This window comes from Carettochelys insculpta, chromosome 2, assembly GCF_033958435.1.
Source record: "Carettochelys insculpta isolate YL-2023 chromosome 2, ASM3395843v1, whole genome shotgun sequence".
NCBI lineage: Eukaryota > Metazoa > Chordata > Testudines > Carettochelyidae > Carettochelys > Carettochelys insculpta.
The window spans coordinates 246,862,116-246,888,026 of record NC_134138.1 but is presented as its reverse complement, the minus strand read 5'-3'; the positions used below and the strand labels follow the sequence as shown (position 1 = coordinate 246,888,026).

Genomic DNA, 25,911 nt, shown 5'->3' with positions numbered 1-25,911 from the left:
GGCTCCTGCTGGTGCCCATCATGTTGTAGAAAGCAGAGCTGAAATAGGAGAGGGCAAACTAGAGGTTACATCAGACCCCTGCTTCTCTTTTCTGCTGTAGGAGTTGAAGGACGGTGGTGGGAGCTCCCAGCTACCTACATCTACGAAACATATGTTGGTGCTCAAGTAGTAAAGGAATGTACCAGCCCACCAAACACAGAGTCCAAGTTGGCTCTCCCTTCTGGCCCTAGCCACATGGAATACCAGTGGCAGAGGCCTCGTCCCCCCCCAAGGTGCACCACACAGTAGTACTATGCAGCCTCTTTCAGCTACTGGGCTGAACAAGCAAAACTCAATGTTTTTTCCTATAAATAGTGTGTGTGTGTGTGCGTGTGTGTGCATGTGTATATATGTTTACATATTCACACAATTATTGTTGTGGTTATTCATAAAGAACACGCTGTTTTAAAAACCTCCAGATCAGTGAGATAAACAAATAAAGTACATCAGATTAAGAAAGTAACCTCCTGCTTAGTTCTATTTTGCTGTGAAATCTACATTTCCCCAACAGGAACGCACAGTTCTCAGTAGTTGACTTTAAAAAGAGCCTTGCTGGAGTGGCTCTTAAAATTAGAGGACTGAAGTCACAATATAGCCACGGGCTCTTTCTACCTCAGGAAGAAACTGATTCTAGAACGTGCTCTCTCCTCCAGAGCATTTCGACAAGTGATCTGTGCAGTTCCCCTTGCTCTAATCGCATATGTGAAGTAACATTGCATAAAAGTAGAGCAGGTGAAGGAAAATACAAGCAATTTATGGCTACAAGGTAAAGTTTTCACAAGTGACATTTCCATTCTGTTTGCTGATACTACAAAAGTGACAGAGAAGCTGTGAGACAGTCAAAAGCAATCTGGAAAATACATAAAGGCAAATGTTTTGAAATGTGATCTAACCTCTGGAGCCATCCAAAATGGGGTGCCCACAGAAGTGTTCCGACGGAGACGAGTGTTTGTCAGCTGAGCAGATACACCTAGCAGAACACAAGGAAGTGAGATTCAAAGTGCTGGTTACTTTTGTTTCAATTCCATCTGAGCCATCATCATCTCACCCTGGAAATAGGGATTTTAAGGCTTTTTCCTTTCTACTGCTCAATCATGTCATTCCAGTTGCCTGCAAATGAGCATTAGTGTCATTTTATGAGGTGTTGAACATCACTGAATTCCAATTACTTCAGTGGGAGCAGCATTTAACGCTAAATGAAGCTTTTATGAGTAATCTGACTGCAATTTTAATGACTGGTTATAGTATTCTCATGTCCTTTTCAGAAGCAGGAAACTACACGTTCTCTCACCAAATGATATCCATAATCTAAACCAAAACTCAAATGTTAGATACTGGTCAATCAATAATAGACAGATTTTTCAGTGTCTGGGATTGGTTATCTGAACAGTGGTTGAACACATTTCATTTCAGTTGCTGGCATCCTCCCATCCTCAGTGGAGGCACCGGGAATCTCCATCAGCAACAACTCAGTACTTTCCCTATTGCCTTAAACAGCCATGAAGGAAAATGGATCCAAAGCTCAGGTCATCGTATTAAATTCTCCTCAAACATACAGAACTTCAGTGACTGCAGCTTGGTCTGTACTGGGCAGGTGTAGGGTAAAAATTTCCAGTGCATATCATGGTTTGTGTTAAGACCCTCTTCTGATCACTCTTAAATTTCATAGACTGGCATGAGGCCTATCTATCTCATAACATGTATCATGGTTCATATGCAATCAGTGAAAATCTGCTGCTTCTGACCTTTATCACACATTACAGGCTTCAACAAGGCCACAAACAGGAACAGTGCCTTATAGTCTAAAACAGAGATAACTAAACCAGCAGCAGCTACATTCAAGGTCTCAGAACTAGGCTAGAAGAATTTTCTCTCTCTCTCTACCCAAATACCTCCCACTTGTTGTCAGCCCAGACTCTTAGAGATATACACAAAGTGTAAGGAAGTATGACAACTCAGGATGCTTGCCATTTACCTTTACTGTTTTGCTTTAAATCCCTAGATACGCAACATTGGATCATACCTATCTGGGAAGAATCACCATCACTCCCTTGACCTCATGATTGGAATTCCATGCACACATTGTTTAATTAAACCATTAAGTAGTAGTATCTATGTATTAGATAAATGTTATTTGAGTGATGGGCGGATTCATTTGTGTACCTGTTAGATTATTGGCTTACTGTGCTCATTTCATCCTGCTGCTAGCACCTACCCAGCTGCTTCTTTCTGCCCATTGACCTCCTATATAATCAATTGTAACTAATTGCTTGACAGCGCTCCACTGAGTCCTGATGGACAATGTGGTGCTCCACCAGCTGAGAGTAATAAACCCTACTGCTTGCTTCATACTTGGTGTCCAGACTTTGTTTCCAACACAGGTAAGTCAATTGCAGATACGCAGTTCTATCCACATCAGCTGTGTAGCTAGAATCGACTTACCTGCAACTGACTTCCCTGGCCACCCTCCCAGAGGGAGGTCAACAGGATTAACTCTTACACTGACCTCCCTTATGCCTCACGATATCGAGGGATACATGGGTCGACTGGCAACCCCTGAAAACCCCATTTTGTGTGTCTTTACTGATTTACGGTATCTACTGAGTGGGTTGATCTTCCGAATAATGTAGACATACCCTAAGACAGGCCAAAACCAAGATAATGTATCTTTTGTTCTTTCCAGGTATTGCGTGATCTGAATTCATTTAATTTTATCCACAAGAAAACAAGCAGTTCTCTCATAATGGGAGCAATTCTCATCAGTGAGTGAGTGGAAAAAGGCTGGACTAATCAGGCTGTTCACCACCCAGAGCAAATCCTCAGGTTGAGACTTTACAGATGTTATGGTGGAGGGAAAGTCACTTGAGGGGAGACTGTCTGGTTTTTCCTTTGAACACACAGGTTACATCTTCACTAGTTCCAGAACGTTGAAAGGGGCATGATAATGAATCTAATCAAAAGATGCTAATAAGGCGCTGCCATGAATATGCAGGGTCTCATTACCATAATGGCGGCCATGGCACTTCGAAAGTGGCGCTTTTTATCACGCCCACCTCATCTACACGGGGTCCTTCTCCTATTTGGCTCTAGGACTAAGGGGATTTCGAAGTGTGTGGGGTCTTTTCAAAAAGGACCCCATGTAGATGAGCCATGTATGATCAAAAGCTGCACTTTCAAAGTGCTGCAGCTGCCATTATGCTAATGAGGTGCTCATTAGATGCCATTATGCTAATGAGGTGCTTCATTAGCATCTTTCAACTAGGTCCATTATCATGTCCCTTTCAAAGTTCTGGGGCTAGCATAGACATAGCCATGGATTCACTGCTGATTCCCAACCCAGCATGTAAACGTCACTTTGAACAGCTACTAATAGAAGGCTGCACTAAAGCTCCTCTTTGGAAAATCAGCCTGTTATTTAAAAAAAAAAACCACCTCCAAATCAATATACTTGCGGCTGCATCTCTCTATTTTGCTATATGAGATAAAGCATGAAACCTGTCCTTTCTCCATGGCTGTAGAAGCCCAAGAAGCAGCAGAGTCACTATGGTTCTTTTGCCTAGAGGTGAGCAGGATGTTGGGAGCCTTAACACAGCCTTCACATCCTTTCCACATCATGGAAATCTGCTGCATAGCGGCTTCACCCCTGCTTCTACAGAAGGGAGTCTTGGAACTAGGCTACATGAAACCTCCAGCAAAACCCATTGCAGAAGGGGTGTGCAGCAACCATCAGTGCTACAAGAGCCCGAAAGCTCTTTTAGAGCCCATACAGTGACTGTGCTCCCTAAGGGCTATGGAGGAGGAGAAGGTTTCTGTCCCCATGCTAATCATTATGGAACCCCCCACCGGGCTAGGCTCTTTTACTCAGGCCTGGCCAAAAGACCAGGATTCAGACCTAAAGACAAAGATAAGGAGCTAACATAAAAGAAATGTTAAATATGCAAAAATCTGCTCAGTCTAAATCTTTTGTTTCCTCACTGAACTGTAATAATTAAGAGAATCTTAGTTACTTATTTTTAACTTCCCTAAAAAGCTGATTTAATTTGGACTGTTCATCACTGTTTTTTGTGGGTTGATTTTTTTATACCGTTTTGCTTTTGGCAGTAAGCTGGCATTTCAAATTATGGAATGCAAGGCTTGTGACAAATGATATTTCTTTGGGCTCTTTCTGCATGTCAGGGAAAGATGATGTCATGCCACCCTTGGCCACATTTCTTCCAGCACGTCAACTACTAATCAAGCATAAAGCCAGCCAGCTCTTTTACCTTGTACATATTCTAACAGTAACATTGTAGGGTTTTCCCTTTATTACTGCTGGAATGAAGACTGGACCCTATTTAAGAACCCCTAAAAATCCACTGACAAAACATATTTTCCATACAATACAGAAGTGTTAATTATTATGGAGATGAACAGGTTGCTAAATAAATCTATGAGTGATGCAAACACACAGACTCTCCCACATACATAGATATGTGTGTGTATCTCTCTCCGTATATAGAGACATACAAACGTGCACACACGCGCGCACACACACATGCAGAGAGAGAGGAAAGCACTACACTAAGGGCTTGTCTACAACTACTACCTTCCTTCGAAGGAAGGATGGTAATTAGGGTGTTGGGAGTTTACTAATGAAGTGCGGCAGTGCCCCCCCCGAGGAGTAAAGGGACTTCGAACTTGCCCGGGCACTTTGAAGTATCGGCAGGTGAGCCGCAGCTAGATGTCTGCTGGTACTTCCAAGTTTAAAACGTCAGAGTTGCCACGGGGGGGGGGGGGGGGGGAACTTGCTTAATGAAGTGATTCCTATGCATGGCAGCACTTCCTTAGTAAACTCCCAACACCCTAATTACCATCCTTCCCTCGAAGGAAGGTGGTAGCATAGACGAGCCCTAAGGCTATGTCTAGATTCAAGGGTTATGTCAACAAAATGGCTGTTTGCTCAATAAAACCTGCCGAGCATCTAGATTGCCAAGGGTTAGCATTAGCAGAGTAGAGATACCTGAAAACTAGAGGCACTCAATTAAGATCTAAAATTTACATTCAGAATTTATTAGTGCAACAACGAGTCCATTAATTATTGTTCATTGTTATTATTAAATGGCATAATAATAAATAATTAAATACTGTGAGAGCTCCTGCAGTCAGAGGTTGGAGGCACACTTGGACAGGCATGGTACACAACAAAATTGTGATCCCTGTAACAAAGAGCTTCCAATCTAAACACACGACAACAGACAAAAAGGGGATAAAACAAACAGAGGTGTGTGGTGTGGGGGAGATGGAGCACAAGGTGACTGTGAAACAATTACTTGTAGCATAATAAGTACTAGTCAGAGCACAGCAGCTGCAAAACCACTGCCAAGAGTTTTGAAAGCAGCAAGCTGAGGTGAGTATTAAAGAGCCATTTAAAGGAGACCAGTAATATGGCTGCTTTTCAGATCTTCGCACAGAGCTCCTCCCATCCAAGAGGGCTAGCAGGGGTGAAAGAACGAAAGTGCTTCTTGGGCTGTTTGGCCCTAAAGTTGGCATGACTGAGTCACATCAAAGCGGACAAGAAGGTGGGGGTTAGTCTAAAGAGTCTTAAAAGTACTTTGTACTCGATGTGCTGGAGAAGGGGGAGCCAGGGAAGGAGAAGAATCAAGCAGTTGGAATGATACACTAGGAAGATGATTTTTGCACCAGCATTTTGACCCTAAATCAATGTTATGGTTCAGTATCCTAGCTCTAGGCATATTGGGGAAAAGGGACTCTGATGAATGGGGAGTTAAGAAGAGAAAGATGCAGGGATAGCACACACGCTGATTTTAAAGCAACGTTTAAAAACATTGGCTATGATAAAGGTGCCGAGGTCCCGTTGTCTGATGGTGCATCAGAATGCAAGGTCATCCTCCTCCCACAAACCAGCATAAGAGCCTTAGAACTCAGGAGTTCCAGAATTTTAGTCCTGAACAAAACAGAAACAGAGGAGGGTTTCATAAAACTATTACGGATGTAACCAGCTGAAAACCAAGAGCTCAGAAAGAACCCAGCCTGAAAGGGGTTTAAACATTTTTCATTACACAAAAGTTAATAAACGCATGGAACAGACTGCCAGGCTACGTCTATACTACAGACATCTTTTGAAAGAAGCTCCTGCGACAGATCTCTTCTGAAAGAACTTCTTTCAAGAGCGCATCCACACACACAAAAATGGCTCACAGGTGTGATCTTCTCTTTCAAAAGAGAGAGTCCACACAGCCCCCACTCTTGCAAAAGAACAGGCCAGGGATTGAAAAATCAGGCCCCGTGAGGACCACTCTTTCAAAAAAAAAAAAAGGGCCTGAGGAACGTCTACACATTTTTTCTTTCAAAAGAAGCTTTTGAAAGGGGGCGCTCTTCCTGAAACGAGAAAGGAAGAGCCATTTCAAAAGAAGGCCGCATTCTTTAGATTTACTTTTGAAAGAAAGCTTTTTATGTGTAGATGCTCCATGGGATCTTTTGAAAAAGCCCCCTTCTTCTGAAAAATCTTTTGAAAGAACTTGCTAGTGTAGATGCAGCCTTGGAGGCAGAAACAGTGAAGGGACATGGGCAAACTGGAGTTACAAACCTCTTCCACAAATAACAGGTTTTCCAGGATACAAATCCTAAACAGAGAACTGGCGGGTCCCATGCAGGCTGTATGACTGTGCATCACGCCAAAATGAAATGTTCATATTTAAACGGATGAGTATAGGAGTTATTGGGCTTAGATGGATGTCAGTGGAAAAGATCAAGGCATGTCTCATAAAATGTCTAGGTCAGAACGAAGGTACAGGCAGATTTGCCACCATGGAAATAATTCTATACCTGTAAGAAGCGCTCTGGTGAGCAGAAACAACAACAAAAACCCCACAAAACCCAAAACCAAAACCAAAAGCTAAACAAGTATCACATGATCATAAAAAATTAGATTTGGAAGAGACCTCAGGTCGCCATATATTCGAAACCCTTGCTCAAAGCAGGACCAACCCCAACTTGCCTGATGCCAGGCTTTATCAAGCCTGGCCTTAGAAGCCTCTAAAGATGGAAATTCCACCACCTCCATAGGTAACCAACCCATTCCAGGGCTTCACCACCCTCCAAGTGAAACAGTTTTCCCTAATATCCAACCTAGACCTCCCCTACTGTGACCTGAGGCCAGATTCTTGATCTGTCACCTGCCACCACCGAGAACAGCCTGGCTCTTTCTCTTTGAAACCACACACCCCCTTCACAGAGCTGAAGGCTGCTATCGAGTTTTACATGTTTAAAAACCATTCATTAAAAGGGCATCCAGGTGCATTTGCCGCAAAGTTCTTGTGTTGATTTACTTCAGAGTATTGCTGGTGACAGGGACCATTTCAATGGCTCTTCATTATTCTGTTTTAATAGGCAACACCTTGTTTTTACACACACCAGGAAAAGGAAAGTTATTCACAGTTCAGACAGAAAAATCTATCGGGCTAAATTCAGATGCGAAACTAAACCAGACCACTATAACCCATGGAGGCTTCTCTACCTTGTGCTAGCTGGGCATGATCCCTGAAGAATCAGATCCCAATCAGCATATCTAATGTACAGCATACTGTGGTTGGCCCTCATCCCGCCCTCACTGGTCCCCTGCTCACGGGCTGAATGGATGAGTGGCACAGGAATGGACAAAGCCCACTCTGTGCTCCGCCACGTTCTTGAGCTCCCCCATATAGAGCGACCATATCTCCCTGTCCCATATACGGGACAGGGAGATATGGAGGGAGAAGCGGCTCCTCCAAGCCCCGGGGAGATGGGAATCAGGTGGTAGCTGCCTACCCTCCCTGAGTCCCAGGCCACGGCAGTCCCCAGCGCTCCCAGGAGCCCCGAGGAAGCAGCAGGCACAGGGCAGCAGCAGCGGTTCCCACACTTCCCTCAGCCCAGAGGATACTGCAGAGATGGGGCAGCCATGGCACTTCCCTCCCCGACTTCTCTGAGCCTCAGCAGAAGGGACGGGGCAGCCACAGCTTCCAGCAGAAAATACAGGCCAATGAGTCCCTTTTCTAAAATAAGTAGGGATGCCTTTTTGGCATCCCACATACAGGACCTTACTGCCAAAAATGCGATGGATGGTCACCTGACCCCCAGATCACAGAATTCTTTTGCTGGCCAGATTATTTATTTTCCAGCATATTTTTTCTAACAATTTTCAGTTATTAAAGACAATAGATTACTGCACTATGCATTACATAAGACTTATGATATACAATGGCACCTAAAAGTGAATTAGCAAGAAAAGGTTGTTCAACTGTTGTTACTAGACTAGGATGCTAAGCTGATTTACAGAGGGCTCCCCCTTCAGAAAATGTTGATCTCCTTTTTAAAAGCAGTTTGACGAGCTGTTTACTGAAGAAGCTTTAACTTTGAAGTTCTTTGTTATTATTGGCTTCTATCAGAACCTCTATATTAAATGTCATTTAAAAATAGCACGTGAATGTCATGTTATCTGGCATGGAGAAATGACAACACAATTATACCTTGTTCTTGATCTGAATCAATGAAGCAGACAACTTTATTATGGAGGCATGCTAGAATGACTAATACAAATATTAAGCCTTACTGTGATTCACTGCTGAAAATAAGCTGAGGGCACAGGGATAATGGTTTTTATTTTTGAATAATTTAAAATGAAATCATTTTAATTACTGATTGCATTTGGTAGAAATATTCAGAGTTTACAGCTAATGTAGGACAAAATTTGAAAATGCAAAGGATAAAATGGCTTCAGAGGAATACATTTCTTTTACTCATCGGAAAACTTCTGAAGGTCATTTTGGGCTAGATGTTCAGTGTCAATGAGACGCGCAAATCAGAAACAACACATAAATCATCAGATTGTCTTTTCCCAAAGTGACTTTTATCCTGAATCTGAAAACCTCACTAAGGCAAGTGGAGATGTATCCAAGAACTGAAAAATGATTTCAGGATTGGCTTTATTATGAATAAAAGAAGGACCATGCTGGGTCAGACTATTGGCCTGTTATTCCACATTTCTGTTTTCCAACAGTGAACAGTGCCAGATGATTCAGATGGAATTACAGACCAAGGCAGTGATCCTTCTCCTGTTATCCCATGATCCCTCTCCTGCCATGCAGTCCCATCTTCTGGCGGTCAGAGCTTTAAGGACACTAAAGCTGTGTCTACACGTGCACGCTACTTCGAAGTAGCGGCACTAACTTCGAAATAGCGCCCGTCGCAGCTACACGCGTCGGGCACTATTTCGAAGTTAACTTCGACGTTAGGCGGCGAGACGTCGAAGTCGCTAACCTCATGAGGGGATCGGAATAACGCCCTACTTCGACGTTCAACGTCGAAGTAGGGACCGTGTAGACAATCCGCGTCCCGCAACGTCGAAATTGCCGGGTCCTCCATGGCGGCCATCAGCTGGGGGGTTGAGAGATGCTCTCTCTCCAGCCCCTGCGGGGCTCTATGGTCACCATGGGCAGCAGCCCTTAGCCCAGGGCTTCTGGCTGCTGCTGCGGCAGCTGGGGATCCATGCTGCATGCACAGGGTCTGCAACCAGTTGTCGGCTCTGTGGATCTTGTGTTGTTTAGTGCAACTGTGTCTGGGAGGGGCCCTTTAAGGGAGCGGCTTGCTGTTGAGTCCGCCCTGTGACCCTGTCTGCAGCTGTGCCTGGCACCCTTATTTCGATGTGTGCTACTTTGGCGTGTAGACGTTCCCTCGCAGCGCCTATTTCGATGTGGTGCCGCGCAATGTCGAAGTTGAACATCGACGTTGCCAGCCCTGGAGGACGTGTAGACGTTATTCATCGAAATAGCCTATTTCGATGTTGCTACATCGAAATAAGCTACTTCGATGTTGGCTTCATGTGCAGACGTAGCCTAAGACACAGAGTCCAGCCCCTGACCATCAAGCCTTTCATGCATGCAGCATTATAGTGTCTATAAAAACAACAAGTCCTGTGGGACCTTATGGACTAACAGACCCATAAGGTCCCACAGGACTTCTTGTTGTTTTTGAAGATACAGGCTAACATGGCAGCCTCTCTGATATAGTGTCTGTGAGTTACAAACATCAAAGGAGTTACTATGCAGAATTCCTACACAGAAAAAATGCTAGTCCAATGAATGTATACATTATTTTAATACTCCTTAAAATATCTTTAGTCTCCTCTATGGCAAAAAGATAAAATCGGACAAATTTCCAAAGAAAGATATCTGTCACAAAGAACAGTCTATAAAAAGAAACATTTTTAGCAGATTCCAGGTAAGATGCAAGACAATTAATTTATAATTCAAAGTAATAAAAGATTATTATGAAGTGTCAACAAAGTTTAGCTTTGCATGGCTGTTTACTTTTGATTGCTTCAGTCATTTAGAGAACAGAATGATTACTTTTTTATTTAATATTTATATTTTTAATATTAGAGTTGAGGTAAGGATATTGGTGACTTCTAATTCTAGCAGGAAGAAAGGTTCAAGTATTAATCAAAGTAATGCCAATTTCCAGTATCTGCCCTCAATTTCTCACTGATGATTCACAGTCAGTAGAAGCCTCTGGTTTAGTTATGCTAATGTGCATTCACCATGAATCTCTTTGCTACCTATACTCAAAATCAAACAAAGGGTATTACTGTATTCGTTTGAACACTTGAACTCAAGCTCAAGTGACATTCTCATGTAACTTTTACCTACGCAGTTATCACTTTGAAATGCTTTTTAAATTTTTCATTTAGTAAAAAAGGGAATGCACAACATTAAGACAAATGTGTTACCTTCACAGTTAACATGTGTCATTCACATTGCAATGCAAAGATGTTTCAGGAATAAAAAGGTCGTAATTCGGCCACTAGTCAGTGTTACCCATTTTCCACTATTCTGAGATAAGCCTATATAAGACTCAGAACAGAATTTTGTAAGTTTCTACCCATCTATTTTCTATGGAGCCCTGTATTACATTCTCTCCATATCTTCCACTTTGAACCCACTTCATCCACAGCAGAGGTTTAGAGATTTTCCACCATGAGATTGTGTGTCCTCAGTCATATCTAGATACTATAGTGATCAGATATTTTTCATACGTGGTCTGAGAGAACTAAGGGGTTTAGGAATGCATCAGTCACAGTAGTGTATCAGATCTGAGGTACATATAGTCCAGTATCAGCTACTTCAGAGGAAGGTGCAAGAACTACAGAGCAAGGAGATGTGGGATAACTTGCCCTGAAAAACAGATCTTGCCCTGGTTTCTAATAGCTACAGATTGGCTTAAACCCTGAAACATGAGTTTCACTATCTCTTCCAGTATTAGTATAACTAATTATGACAACTCAGGAAATTCTTGATATCCATACAAATGTTAAATCTCTTTTTGAATCTTGCTAATTACTTGGCACCAACTTTCTTTGGTAGTGAGCTTCATAGTCTATTTACAACATTGGCTATAGCTACATTAGCCAGTTTTTTCTGACAAAACCAGAATTTTGTAGACACATCTTACTGAAAGTCCCCACACAGAATGCGTTTTGTCAACAGTCTCTCAACAAAACTTGGCACTTCTGCCGATAACCTTCTGCCTCTCCAAGATGAGGAAGAGCACCTTTGTCAACAGATTCTGTTGACAAAAAAGCTGTGTCAATGCTCGAGGGGGCCTTCCGTCAACACACAAGCCTTCTAGGACAATGGGCGGCCCTGGTTGCTCTGCTTCTGGGTGCCTGTTTTGTCAAGAGAGTGGCTGGGCAGTCTCATTGCTCTGTTGACAGAGTGAATTGCTCTTTTGATCCCCTTTAGTGCATGGCCGCACTCTGTCGACAGATGTTTTGTCAGGAATTGTCTTTTGACAGAAACGTCTGTTGACAGATGCTTCTAGTGTAGCCATGGCCATTGCGTAAAAAACTGCCTCCCCCGATGGCACGGGGGCATGTTCGTCATGAAGAAATAGTGTTATAACAAGACAGACCAATGCACCTTCATAGACAATGGAATACTACATATTTGCCAGGGATGTACACAATTTGTTTTCTGGGCAATATCGCAATCTATGCTGTGTCTATTCATAGCTATACACAAAGAGGAAGACGGGTTCAGTGGCTCAGGAGAGCCAGGTTCAATTCTCTGCTCCTCCACACACTTCCTGTGCAACTTAAGTAACTCACTCAGTTTGTTTCACACTCCAAAGCCACAAGGGACCCATCACGATAGCCTGGCCTTTGACACTTTCCAAGTCACAGAATCTCAGCCCTTCTGCAACTGATCCATAAACTTTAGCTGAGTTACTGAAGTCTTCCTCTCCCACTAGGTTTCTGCTGTTCTGACCCAGGCCTTCCTGACCTTGAACACAGCGATCAGTTAGACCCTGAGCATGTGGCCAAGACTTGCCAAACAGATACCTGGGGGAGAATTCTCGGAGCCCTCCTCATCTAGTGTCCTAACTCCAGAAGTAGGGGAGGTTATGGTTACTGGCAACTGGTGATGGGACTGCCCTTAATGGCATGTGGTCCATCATGCCTTTCCCCTTCCACAAAACTTGTTAAGCTCAGTCTTGAAGCCAGTTAGGCATTTTGCATCTGGGTGCTTTCCTTGGAAGACTTTTCCAGGCCATTACTCCTCTGATGATCCATGCTTGAGTCTGCCACCTGTAAAACTGGAATAGTAGCATGTCCCTACCTGACCAGGGTGTTGCTATGGTAAACACATTACAGATTGTGGGGTGCTTGGGTAATGGGTGCAAGATAAGTATCCATGGTACAATAGGAACATTCAACTGGTGTGTAATATACACCAGATTAAGTGATGCTTCTTGAAAGGGAGCGCTAATGTGCAAAAGAGAACAAATTTTGGATGACAGTACACCATTATGCACTGCCAATTTCAGGAGTACAAAAAACACAAAGAAAATAAAAGCCATTTCTGCTATTAAAGGCCAGTTAACTTGTTAATGTTTATCAGTTATTGTTTGTGATGCCTACCAACACAGAGCTATTTAAAGAAACCAACTATGTTCCAACTTGAAGAGAGTGTAACTTAGGTTATTATAGAATTACATAACTAATTCAGAATGATTATTCTCTAGGATTATGTCCCACACCATCTTTCATAGGCTCATCTCTCAGCCACTGGCTTTCTCTGCCTGTTCACATGACCAGACAGAGTCACCGAGGGAAGCTTATGGAGAGATTGTTCAGAATCTCTCCCTCACCATCCTGGCACACAGGGGGACTGCAAAGTCTGAACCACCTTTCAGAAAAGCCATTTGCTTCTTTCTCACTCTCCTCTGCTCCCCTTCCCTCTCAGCCAATGTGGCCTGCCTCCATCTGCAGGCTGATACAAAGACGCAACAGAGTTCTGGATGCACCTTTTCCCTATCCATCATGTCGGGGGCAGACAGCACAGGTCCTGTATTTCCTAGAACACAAGGACTGCTTTTCTGACAGGCTCTGGCACAGGCCTAATGGGGATGAGAAGATTCCTTGCTCATTCATTTAATTTTATGCAGCCAGAGCTGACAATATCCCACAGGTCAACTGAGATTACAGGGACTCCATAGATTTACAATCTAATTGGTTCCTAGTTATTGCGTTATGAGTTAAAACATTGGAACTCAGAAATGCAGTCTACTCCAGTGCAAGACTGAACATTGTAAAGTTGAAACCAGTGTTGTAAGTTGAATCAAGCTGTCAGTTAAGAAATGTCATAAGTGCCTCTCATCATGACTTGAATGTCCTAAAGCAGAGGACTGCCTGTATTTATATGCACATTTATATGCACTCCCTCATTGTCCACACTGATAAATTTCATTCACTAGAAGTGGGATGAACGTAAACTACCATAAATCTAATTCTTTATTCTGTTCAAATGAAAAGTTAACCTTTCATTAAGAATGGGAGAATATCATGCAGGGCTTGCTCTAGCGCTCACTGAAATCAGTCATTGGCTGGATTCTCTGGGAAAAAACTCCCCTGTTCTGCTCAATATTCTTTACTTTTCTGGCCCTATGACATACAGCAATAAAATTGTATGTCCCAAGTCCTTACTTCTTTGAACTAGCCTGAGGTCAATCCAGACCACCTGTACCACTTACGATTTAAAATCAAACTTACTGGCTTTTCTCCATATTGCACAAAGGCACATGGACTCCATGAGTACTATAGTTAGGAATAGTCTTTATTCATGAATAATTTTTTTTCCTTTATATTATCCAATTTCAATCACTTATGTGATTTTTTTGCAACAAAGTAGTCCCAAGATAAATCAAAACATTAACAAGAGTCCACTGTTCTCAACTTTGACATTCAAATTTTCCCCTGCACCTCCTGAGTTACTGTTACCAATTTTAAAAAAAAAAAAATATACCAAAATCCACAAGTTTAACTCCTCCTTCAGTGGTCAACAGGATATTATTTCCCTTTATATCACGGTGGATGGTTTTGTTTTCATGCAAATGCTGAAGCCCCTGCAAAACAAGTTATAAATCCTTTGACATTCCAGTTTCTTTTAGTACTCATTTGCAGATAGAAAAAGCATAGCAAAAATATCAGCAACATTAATATACAGAATAATTTCAACTTTCAGTCGGCTAAACTTAGTTTCAAAATGAGAACAGCTGCCAAGTTCAACAATGAACCATCATTTCATTTTCTAACAGATGGGCACTTACACACTCAGGCTATGGCTAAACTATAGATGCTATTTCGGGATACAGTTGTATTCCAAAATACCAACTCCGTGGCTAAACACTGTGCTCAAAATAGCAGCATTCTTTTGAGCAGGGTATTTTGTTTCCAATACCCCTTGTCGCGAGGGCATAACAGAAACTTCAAAACAGCCGCTGATTTCAAACTTAAGTGCCACACCTAAGTTTGAAATAAGTTAACTTCAGTTATTGCGAGTTACGGCTACAGTGTAGGCGTAGCCTCAGTGTATTTTGATTTTCATTTCTACTTCTTCTAGCATTTTTATTATACGTCTCTCCTCTATAAATGCTATACTTATTCAAAGAACACTGAGTTAAATATCATCCAACTATGTGAGATAAATGGACTTCATACTGAATTCCATTTCTGGCAGAAAAGATGTATGATGATAGAAGTAGATAAGCATTATCAATCTTAGTTACATACTGTACCATTATAACAGAAATGGCTCTCTCATCTCTCTAACATTTTTGAGTATTTTTCTTTTGTCCCAAACTGGGGGTGGCAGGGAGCAGGATGAGGAGACAATCAATTTAGGAAATATTGGTAAATTGAAAATCTGACCCGAAGAAAAAAGAAAATATTTGTTTTGATGATTTTGAAACACTTTGTTTCAGCTTCAACTGTTCCATTTTTTCATATTTTTACTATAATTAACTTTCAAAATAAGTTGTTTTAAACTGGAAGTCTGAATTTCTTCATTTATAAAATGCTGAGACAAAACCTTTTGACAATTTCAAAATATTTTTCGTAAGATATATTTTATGCTGAAAAATTTGTGAAAGCCAGCTTTTTCTCATGAAAAGATTCCTTCTCAACAAACTAGAATTTTTCAGTGGGAAAAAAATGTTTCATTAAAAAAATCCCCGACCAGTTGTACATCACAATTGTGTCTCCAAAAGAAAAACAATTTAGATGCAAAGCTGTATTTATTTAATGCAAGTAGGAAGAAGAAATCAATGCTTGAAATAAATATTCATGCTTTTCATACCGACGAACTGAACTGTTATTGTGATAGGATTCACAAACAAGTTTACAACTAAATCTTAACTTTCTTTCATTAAGCTCATAGGAAAAATCTGACCTTTTTAAAGATAGATTTCTTTTCCTCAACAAATGATGAAGGGCTTGTCTGCACTGCCACAGAGTTTGGAATATAAGGATATGAAGAGTAGTGTCCACCAAATAGTGATATCATACTTTCCACCCTCATGTGGATGTGGAGGGTATGGTTTCTAGGTCATGCTTACCTTGCCCTCTCCGGACATGGTTTACAGTAATGTGAACTAGGGATGTTTAAGTTTGCACCTGCAGCTTCCACACCAGAAGGTGAGAGGGGGAGATATGACAGCACAGTTGTAACTTGATACATTTGGCTATTAGCACCTCTACAGAATCCAAACTGGGGCAGTGTAGACATATTTTTTGAATAAACTACCTCAGGCTATCAAGTGACTTGTTCATCTTACCATAAGAGCTTCATGTAAGATATAAGCAATTACAAGTTCATCCATCCTTTCACCTCTCTTCAAGAATCCTTTAACCAGATCAGTCACAGATCCTCCATTGCACAGCTATAAAAGATCAAATTGCATTAAAATACAAGATGGAAATTAAAGGAGAGAAGTGATCGTATTGGTTTTAGTTTTCAGTAGATTCTATTTTCATATCCCCACAGGATCCTACTAAACTGATAACTTCACAATTAATTTAGTGCTCATAACAGCTACTCAAACAATTGTGTTTACATTTTATACCCAACATTGTTCCCTCTTTCTAAATCTGTCTCCTCCATCCTTAGGAATACCTGTACAACATCTTATTTCTCTGATTTTCTACCAACAACAACTTTCTTTTGAAGCTAAAATTACTCTCATGCTTATAAACAGAAATTTTGTAGAGGCATTTTGATAGCCCCTAATGCTTATCAAATGTAAATGTATTAGTGCTACAGACAACCGTGGCTTGGATTCTCGTGTCACCTTCTGTATACTTGGCACCACATGCACTGGGCAAAATGGACTTAATGTAGCTGGAGAAAGTTAGTGGGGAATTTCTGTTGTCCAGAGAAATCTGCCGCTGTTGCACCAGCCATCTAACTCAGCTGTCTTCCTCGATGATACTGGTATAGGAAGGGGAAGCAGTGTGTCAGGGGATTACTGAAGCACAGCAGAATGGAGTTTTTCAGTGCTTGATCTTTCACTGCTATGAGATTCCTTAAGGACACTACCAAGTTACCTATGTCTTAGCAGCTCCTCTGCATCTCTGTCTTACACCAGAAACAACTGGCTCTGGTTTAAGCAGTCATATTCATCTCCGAACAGCCTTTCTACAACACTGTCTCTAAACTATCATTTGGACATCAACCATCTGTCTTTATGTTTCTTAGGACCCTGGCTAGAGCACTGAATCAACTTTTCAAAACGCAGGGCTTGTGCTGACTTAGTGTAATATATAATATGAGCTGGATTGATTGAAGCGACAACGTTTCACATGTTCACATTAACAGCAAGAAATCCTGTGGCACCTTGTAGACTAACAGATATTTTGGAGCATAAGCTTTCGTGGGCAAACACCTGCATTGTCATGCATCTGACAAAGCGGGTCTTTGCCCACAAATGCTTATGCTCCAAAATAACTTTTAGTTTATAAGGTGCAACAGGGCTTCTGGTTGTTTGTGAAGATACAGACTAAGTTGGCTCTCTTTCTGATACGTGTTCACATTATTCACTTAAAATTCTTTATTAGGATAAATCCCTGATGCACGATTTCATAGTCCAGTCTGCCTGCAGGAATGATGTACATGGGAAGATTGTCAGTACTATAAGCACTTTTAAAAATATTCACAATGATGTCAAATTTGCATGCAAATTATCTTTTCAAAAATAGAATACTCTGACAGAACAATGAACTACGCTGTGGGCATTATGTAATACAGTAGGGTTGCAACATTTGCGAGGGTTCGGTGTTGACAACCCTGGGGAAGCAGTCACCGGCACTCCTCCCTAGGAGCCCCAAGGAAGCAACAGTCATGGGCACTCCCCGTCCAGAGCCCTGGGAAAGTGGCAGCTGCCAACATTCCTCCCTCAGAGCCTCAAGGAAGTGGAGGCCACTGGTGCTCCCTGACCTGGAGAAGCGGCAGCTCCCAGCGCTCCTTGCCCAGAGCCCTGGCGAAGCGGCAGCCACACAAAAATAATTGAATTTGCGAACATTAAATTCACGAATGTCGCGACCTTGCTGTAGTCTTAGTAGCCTCTCATAATAAAGTGTAAAGCTAAAATTATGTGAACATAACATACAGCAGGAATTCCATTTGACTCTGGATCCCAGAGCGTAGTCAAACCAAATACATTGGTTTTCAATAAAACCTATTAACTCAAGAATTGCAGATAGCAGATATTACCTTAATTTACACTAAAGACCACCTGAGGGTTATACTCATATGTACTTTTTTAAATGCCACTCTTGGAATAAAAGAAAAGGGGAACTAGCTTTCAAGCACAACCAACACACACTCATACCCTCCTGCACTCAGACACTTACACAAGTGAATTCACGCAGGTGAAGAGTTGCATTGGGACAGTGGAAGAAGCTGAGACACAGCAGGTCCAGCATGTCTGGGTGCAGTCATGAATCTGAGGTGGCTTTCTCCCTTGTCAGCACAGTACTCGGGCAGTCAGTACCATCCATTGTGGGGAGAAGGGAAGGGGATCAGGGTCCTGGGCTTCCATCTGCCTTCCCAGCCAGCTGAGACTAACTCCTGCAGAGTGGTGATGGCAAGAAGAAGTCCCCATAACTTTGCACCCATCTTTTTATATACTTCAGTCCATAGCTCTTATCCTGTCCCACTGCCCCAGGATGCTGTATGACCATGAGTTGTCACACTGTCCCAGGACTCTGTATGATCATGAATCATCAGCTAACAGCAGATGGGACTTTGATCTTCTCTTGATGGGCTTCTTTCTCTTTCTTGGGCAGGGGGTGTTCCTTTGCCTAGCTCCTATTATTCTCTGACCATCAAGGGGCTCCTGGCCTTCCAGACAGGTTGGCTTCAGGGACTGATTCCATTGCACACCCTACCCCCATTCATACTTTTCTCTCTCACACAAAGGACAGCTTACTTCATAGAAAGTAATTTCTTTTACAAAGGAACAGCCAGGACTTCTTGCGGACTTATGGTATCTATTAAACCATTTCTTACTAGCTCATACTAGTCAAATAGATCTAGCAGCTGCTACAAAATAAAGCTTACAGAAAGTTACAGGACTTAAAACCAGCAATGACTGAAAGTTACAGAACTTACATCTGCATTGTCTTGGACTGAGATAAGGCTTTATACAACCACAGATACATCTCTATTTGATCTATGGTCATCTGCTTTAAGAATCCTGTGACACCTCTTTGTTTTTTTCCAGGCAAAAAAATGCATTAATAAAATATTTGCCTCTTAAAGGAAGAAACTATTTATAAGCAGCCATCTACCAAAAACCCAAAACTCTAACTTCTCTACTTTCTTTAATAATTTCTGTGTGTACAGTTAATGTAACTCTGCCATGAAGCCTCTATAAGCTCCATGCCAGTACCAAGCCTGGATGAAGGAGGAGCACTGGTGAGATGTGTGTCGATGTGCTGACCGTCAAACAACAATAAGAATGGAATCTGATGCCACTACAACTAAATGATAAAAGATGCTGGCTCGGATGTCGCCCAGATAAACAAGGTCCGTGATACCAATCGAGCGATCGGGGTTGGGTCGATAAGTTGGCTACCAAAAGAAAATTACAACTAACACATATGCTATCCATTGGAACATGGAACGTCCGAACACTGTGGGCAATTGGAAAATTAGAGCTGCTTCGGAAGGAGATGGAGAGATACAGATACAGCAGCCCTGGTCATTTTCCTGACTCCAGTGAGTGGAGAGGAGTTGGGAGCCAGGCTGCTGCTTGGGTCGTGGCTTCCCACCACTCTGGGGGATGGAGCAGGGATTTTGACTTGTACTTAACTCGCACTAACACAAGTTAAGTGCAAGTTGAAATTGCATATATCAGGGGTTTAATGTATATCTATACAATAATTTGCATTTGTTAACACCATGCCTGTATTTGACTCAGTGTGAGGTGGCAGAAGATTTATTAAATAAATTAAGCAAACAAGCTGTTATTTCATCAAATACTAGACATGCAAGCAAAAAAGAAAAAAAAGGACATTTTCTGCTTCTGGTAAACAGGTCTCTGTGCGTGTGGTGCAAAACTGGTCTTGACTAAAAGAGCTGGTTATTTGCCAGTCTTCCTGGCCAAAGAAAAATGTTCTCTCATTTGATCATCTGGTGAGAAATAAACTTTTCCTTTCATTTTGTTCTGTGGAATACATAATACATCTGGGCCAGTCTTCATGTAGTGAAGTAAAACCCAAATGGGAGAATAATTTGGGACTTTTTAAATACTTTCTCAGCTGTGCTGCTCCTGTCACCAGGTAATATGAAGTAGTGTGCCACTGCAACAATTTTACTATTTGGTGAATCAGAACATAGCCTAGAAGGATGTAAAAACGGCATGTAAACAAATTTTAAATTGAAGTACAGAGTGCCCTTGAGGTTAAATGGAAGCATAATAATGGCCGTGTCTACACTAGCCCCAAACTTCGAAATGGCCATGCAAATGGCCATTTTGAAGTTTACTAATGAAGCGCTGAAATACATATTCAGCGCTTCATTAGCATGCTGGCGGCCACGGCACTTCGAAATTGACGCGGCTTGTTGCTGCGTGGCTTGTCCAGATGGGGGTCCTTTTCGAAAGGACTCCACCAACTTCGAAGTCCCCTTATTCCCATCTGCTCATAGGAATAAGGAGACTTCGAAGTAGCCAGGGTCCTTTCAAAAAGGAGCCCTGTTGGGACGACCCACGTCAATTTTGAAGTGCAGCGGCCGCCCACATGCTAATGAGGTGCTGAATATGTATTTCAGCGCTTCATTAGTAAACTTCGAAATGGCCATTTACATGGCCATTTCGAAGTTTCTGGCTAGTGTAGACATATCCAACGAGTCTTAAGGCAGAGTTGCTACTGAGGTAGGTTTAATATTAAGACTTTGCAGCTCCAAATGCCTCAGTTTCATAACCATTAAATATATGGGCACACAAGCCAATTTCATTTTGTTTTGCTCTATAACATTTAGACCATTTTTTGTAAGGGCAGGGACAATAGGAATGCAAAAAGAAAACTGGTGAAGTATTACAATGTAAGTTGTTAAAAAAACCAAAAAGGTAGCTAGAAATAGAGTGAGATTAGAGGACACACTTTAGCCACATGCTTTTCTCTGAGCTGGGGATAAAGAATGGGGAGGAAATCAGGTTAGTATTAAACTTGTTCTATTTTTAGACAGCCCACAGATGACCTCATGGCCAAAAATGTCATCTCTAATCTCATTTTCTAATTCTAGTGTCTACTCTCATTAGCCGGCAGCTCCTTGCTCCTTTGCTACCATGCTGTTAGGTAGAGATCAAAGAGTAGGTACTTATTTTTCCCTCTGGGATGAAACTGTCAGGCTAAGCAAGCAATGTTGAATGCATCAACTCTGGACAGTCTATTTATGGGAATATTATAATCTTGCCTGCAAATGTACGGCACCACCACTGCAAGGATTTTTGGAAAATAGCCTGAGGGCTACAGAGAGGCCACAGAGTCTTGTCTTGTATTGGTAATGGTTGGACCTTAGGATAAATCTGAGGAATTGCTTGTGAATGGGGTGTACTGTGATACAGAAATGTGTGTCTTGGAGGTCGAGGACCAAGAATCAGTCCTCCTTTTTCAGTATAGGAAAAGGAGATTGTTGTTAATGTAACCACCTTGAATCACAGTAGTTTTGACAAATTTGATGAGGTTCCTCAAGTCTACCATAGGTGATCATCTGTTGGATTTCTTTTGAATTAGGAAAAAAGTGTGAATAAAATCTTTTCCCTCTGTTTTGGAATGGGACCTGTTCGGAAGCAACCAGCTGTAGATGATGGTTTATTTCTCCTGGTTAGGTAAGAGAGCAGAACGGAACTGAGTATCTGTTGCTGACAGTTTCTGACATCTACTTGTCATAGGTGATTTGTCACCATGCCCAATACAAGGGGGTCAAAAGGTCACCAAACTGCTGAAATAATTTGGATGACTGTGGCGTTTGGACCAGAGGGAAATATCTCAGAGCTGCCAACAGATCTTCAAAGTTACTGTTTCAAGACAGATGGGTGTGGCAGAGTAACCGGCATTCGTGTCTGTCTGCATTTAGGAGGAGGTCTCTGTCACTTGCGTTGTGGAACATAACACCACTGAAGTTATGCTTACACTACTGTATCCCAAAATAGCAACTCCATGGCAAAATACCACACTCAAAATAGCAGCACTATTTTGAGTGAAGTCTTCCCTTTCTGCTACTCCTTGTCATGAGAGGGGTAGCGGAAGCCTCAAAATTGCCCCTTATTTCAAATTTCAGTGCCATTTGGACCACATCCAGTTCAAAATAAGGTAACTCGAAATACCTTACTCAATTTATGTTGTGCAAATTGCGTACATTATTCTGAATTATGGCTGCAATGTAGCCATAGTCTGAGGGATGAAATGTGGAGGCTGAGATCTCGGGATAAGATAATATCAACCCTGTCTTCTTTTCAGAGCTGGTGTGTAGATGCCAAGTGAATGCAGAGTAGCTATGGAATCCTTTGAATGAATGAAGGTATTCATCATTGTGCTTGGCAAATGGTAGATCTTCCACTGTGGTCTTCACCTCCCTGGGGAGCCCTGAAAAGTGTAATGATGAGAACCATCTCATTATCACAGATATTGCAATGAATGGGGCTGCTGTATCCATGGTATCCAGTGGGGCCTGTAGTGCTGTACATGGAATATGCCTTATGACCAAAGAGATCTTGTCTCTTCCAGGCCCTCTTATAAGGGATTCCCATAGAATGGTGTTATCATCCTCTCTCATGAACGGCACTGACCATGAGGGATTTGGGAGTAGGATGGGAGAATAAGTTCCATGCCTTTTGCAAGGACATAGTATTATGTTTGGTTGTTACAGGCAGAGTTAGTGGAGGAGTTTATGTTAACTGGGTCCCACTAGGCCTTAGGGCTCAAGAATGCTATTTTTGCCAATGTGGAAATCTGCAATACACTGAGCAGCTTGTGTTGTTTCTCTGGCTTCCTACACTGGGACCTGGAAGGAGTGCGCAGTCCTGAAGTGAAGTTCTTGAAACTGTTTAAAAACATCAGCTGCTGTTGGAGGTGGCATCACAATGGCTCATATCAGAACTGTACATTCTCCTCTGTAAACATTTATTGCAATTTTTGCTGGACGCTATTATGGCTTAAACGGAAGAGAGAAGTGCAGGAAGAGAAACATACCATAGAAGCCAAAGGCAGGATTTTTACCCAAGGTGCTGAGAACTCTCAACCCCCACTGACCTTTCAGGACCTAGCCCCCTATGCATAGGTCTTGCCTGCCTGAGCGAGGGCTGCTGACTTTCTGATCACACAAAACCAAATACCGTTGCCCTGTCCTCTGGCCACTGTCTTGCCCCTTCTCTGAAGCCTCACCTCACTGACTCCACTTCTCTTCCCTCTGTCACTTACGTACCCACACCCTCACACTCATTTTCACTGGGCCGGGGAAGGGGGAGAGAGCTCCAGTTGGGGGTGGGTGCAGGCTCCAGAGAACAGCCAGAAATGATGGGTTGAGTGTGTGGGAGGTGCTCCAGGCTGAGGCAGGAGGTTGGAGTGTAGGATAGGGGCACGACTCCTGGGCTGGGGACAGAAATGAAGGGTTCAGGTATATAAGGAGGCTGGGGGCCAGGGTATGGGAGTGAGTCAGGCCTTAGTTTGGGGCCAGGAATGAGGGGGCTTAGGGGCAGGAGGGAGCTCAGTGTTTGGGGTCTGAGCTCCAGGAGGGAGTTTGGATGTGGGAAGGGTCTTTAGCAAGGGGGTTGTGGTACAGGCTCCAGGCAGCACTTACCTCAGATGACTCCCTAGAAGAGGCCAGCATGTCCTTCCGGCTTCTAAGGAGAGGCACATCCAGGTAGCTCTGATTACTGTCCCTGCCAACAGGCACCACCTCTGCAGCTCCAGTTTGTTGTGGTTCCTGGCCAACGGAAACTGAAGAGCTGGTGCTTGAGGAAGAATCAATGTACCCTGTAAGCCGCGTGCTTTGCAGCCACGCAGGAGGCATACAGATGTAGTAGTAGTAGGCATCCTTCAGTCTACGTAGACTATGGATCGTGCCCTTTATAGTTTCAATTTAGGACTTCATTTACAGCGTCTACTGTGACCATGAAGGCCCACACGGGAGTGATAGTCCTTGCTGAATCTCTTGCAGATGTGGTGGGTGTCTGGCAAGTCCTTAGTGTGCTTTCTGTGTGCTCGCTTCTCCGCTGCTAGTTGTCTGATCCTCATCTCGCCCTTCTGAAGGCCCTTGTGTAACCCCTACCTCCGTCTGCTGTGGTCATCTGCTAGTTCTTCCCAGTTGTCCAGCTCGATGTCTAACTCTCTGAGGTCTCTCTTGCAGACATCTTTGTAGTGCAACTGGGGGCGTCTGGGAGGTCTTTTGCCAGAGGCTAGCTCACCATACAGGATGTCTTTTGGAATCCTTCCATCATTCATCCTGTGGACATGGCCAAGCCAGCGGAGCTGACGCTGCCTGAGGAGGGTGTGCATGGTTGGGATTCCAGCTTGCTCGAGGACGGCGGTGTTGGTCACTCTGTCCTTCCATGATATTCCAAGGATGCACCTGAGGCAGCACAAGTGGAAGACGTTCAGCCTCTTTTCCTGGCGGGCACACAGGGTCCAAGTCTTGCTGCCATAAAGGAGGGTGCTGAGGATACAGGCTCTGTAGACTTGCATTTTGGTGTGAGTGTACAACTTGTTGTTATTCTACACTCTCTTGCTGAGTCTGGACAGAGTTGTGGCCGCTTTTCCAATCCTCCTATTTAGCTCAGTGTCCAACGACAGGGTGTCAGTGATGGTGGACCCAAGGTAAACGAACTCATAGATGACCTCTAATGTATAGTTGTCAATGCTGATTGATGGGGATTCAGCAACATCCTGACCAAGTACGTTTGTCTTCTTTAGGCTGATGGTAAGCCCAAAGTCCTTGCACGCTTTGGAGAACTGATCCAGTAGTTTTTGAAGCTGGTCTTCTGTGTGAGACACTACAGCAGCATCGTCTGCGAACAGCATGTCTCTGATGAGGACTTCCTGCACCTTAGACTTAGCTTTCAGCCTTGCAAGATTAAACAGTTTCCCATCAGATCTTGTGCGCAGCAAGATGCCCTCTGTTGAAGATCCAAAGGCATGCTTCAGGAGGAGTGTGAAGAAGATCCCAAACAATGTCGGAACAAGCACGCATCCTTGTTTGACGCCCCTCCTGATTCTGAAAGCATGCGATAATGCGCCATCATATTGGATGGTTCCTCTCATGTCTTCGTGGAATGACTGAACAGCTGATTGGCAGAGCACCCACAGCTAGGTTTGGTGTTTCTAATGGTGATGCATATTCACACATGGCCTGGTGCACCTAAAAATGCATTCTGCACATGGATGGAAAAAAATCCACACACAGATGGAAAAGATGAGGGGTAACATTGGGCAGGACCAACACACCCAGCCCCTATGGCTGCCACTATGCCTAGGAACTGGAGAGACATGCCCATTTCTTCCTGAGAGTCAGGCAGAACATGGTAGGGGACCTACCAGCTCCATGTTAACTGCACAGTCCTTTTAAAACTGTGTTCTGGTCAAAAACAGACACTCCAGCCCTAAGTGATGTGGGAACCAGTCTCTTTAATAAGACGACAGTAATTAAAGCCGCTTGTTCCAGGGGAAAGGCAGGGGGAGAAAAAGCATGGAGTTTCCTGCACCAGGTTGAAGCTGTAATCATGTAATCATGGAGGGAGCTGAGAAGGGAGAAACGGTAGCTGTTGCTGCCTCACTTTCCTAACTCACGTAAGAGAAAAATGTGGACAGACTGGGTTCTCTCAGTCCAGTTTTCAGGGGACGGAGTCCTCCCTATTGCTAATCTTTCCTTAGGTTTCAGCCTCTCAGAACACGGGACTGAAAGGAAGAGGCTTGAGGGAATTCTCCACTCTCCCTGTCACCTACTGGATGGCCAGTGGTGGAATACACAGAATAATGGAGCTGCTGCTGCAGAGTTGTCTTAG

The 25,911-nt window shown here is 43.0% G+C and overlaps 1 protein-coding gene across 1 annotated transcript in view; it reads right to left on the bottom strand.

Annotated features, from left to right (window-relative positions):
* Positions 1-25,911, bottom strand: part of MYO3A (myosin IIIA) — a 175,920-nt gene that overhangs the window by 117,777 nt on the left and 32,232 nt on the right. Inside the window, exons 3-5 of the mRNA XM_074986283.1 lie at positions 16,186-16,290; positions 14,376-14,475; positions 933-1,009 (exon numbers count right to left, since the gene is read on the bottom strand). Coding sequence (XP_074842384.1) covers positions 933-1,009; positions 14,376-14,475; positions 16,186-16,290 — 282 coding nt within the window. The remainder of the gene's footprint in view (positions 1-932; positions 1,010-14,375; positions 14,476-16,185; positions 16,291-25,911) is intronic.